Source organism: Penaeus monodon, chromosome 27 (genome assembly GCF_015228065.2).
Source record: "Penaeus monodon isolate SGIC_2016 chromosome 27, NSTDA_Pmon_1, whole genome shotgun sequence".
Lineage (NCBI taxonomy): Eukaryota > Metazoa > Arthropoda > Malacostraca > Decapoda > Penaeidae > Penaeus > Penaeus monodon.
Window position 1 is genome coordinate 30,073,269 of NC_051412.1, and position 225 is coordinate 30,073,493.

General features: G+C 51.6%; 2 protein-coding genes across 2 annotated transcripts in view; both read right to left on the minus strand.

Moving 5' to 3' along the window:
* Window positions 1-103, minus strand: part of LOC119590773 (hemocyanin C chain-like) — a 12,207-nt gene extending 12,104 nt beyond the window's left edge. The window contains exon 1 of the mRNA XM_037939487.1: window positions 5-103. Within this exon, the coding sequence (XP_037795415.1) occupies window positions 5-83 (79 nt within the window). The 5' untranslated portion in view covers window positions 84-103. The remainder of the gene's footprint in view (window positions 1-4) is intronic.
* Window positions 1-225, minus strand: part of LOC119590772 (hemocyanin C chain-like) — a 22,826-nt gene that overhangs the window by 12,104 nt on the left and 10,497 nt on the right. The gene's annotated exons all lie outside the window — the stretch shown is intronic.

Sequence of the window (225 nt, forward strand, 5' to 3'; positions counted from 1 at the left end):
TCACCCCCCGCGTCCGACTGGAAGCCAAAGTTCGGCCAGGCGGCAGCAGCCGCAACGAGAGCGAACAACAACAAGACCTTCATGTTGACGGTGACTGAGGAGGCGCTGTTCAGGCTTTTATACTACTCCTGGTGTTCAAAGTTCAAAATAGTTGGTGATACCGCTGCTTGCCTCTATCGAATTTTTACTCTCAATGGAGCACCACCGATACGAGATATGCATGCT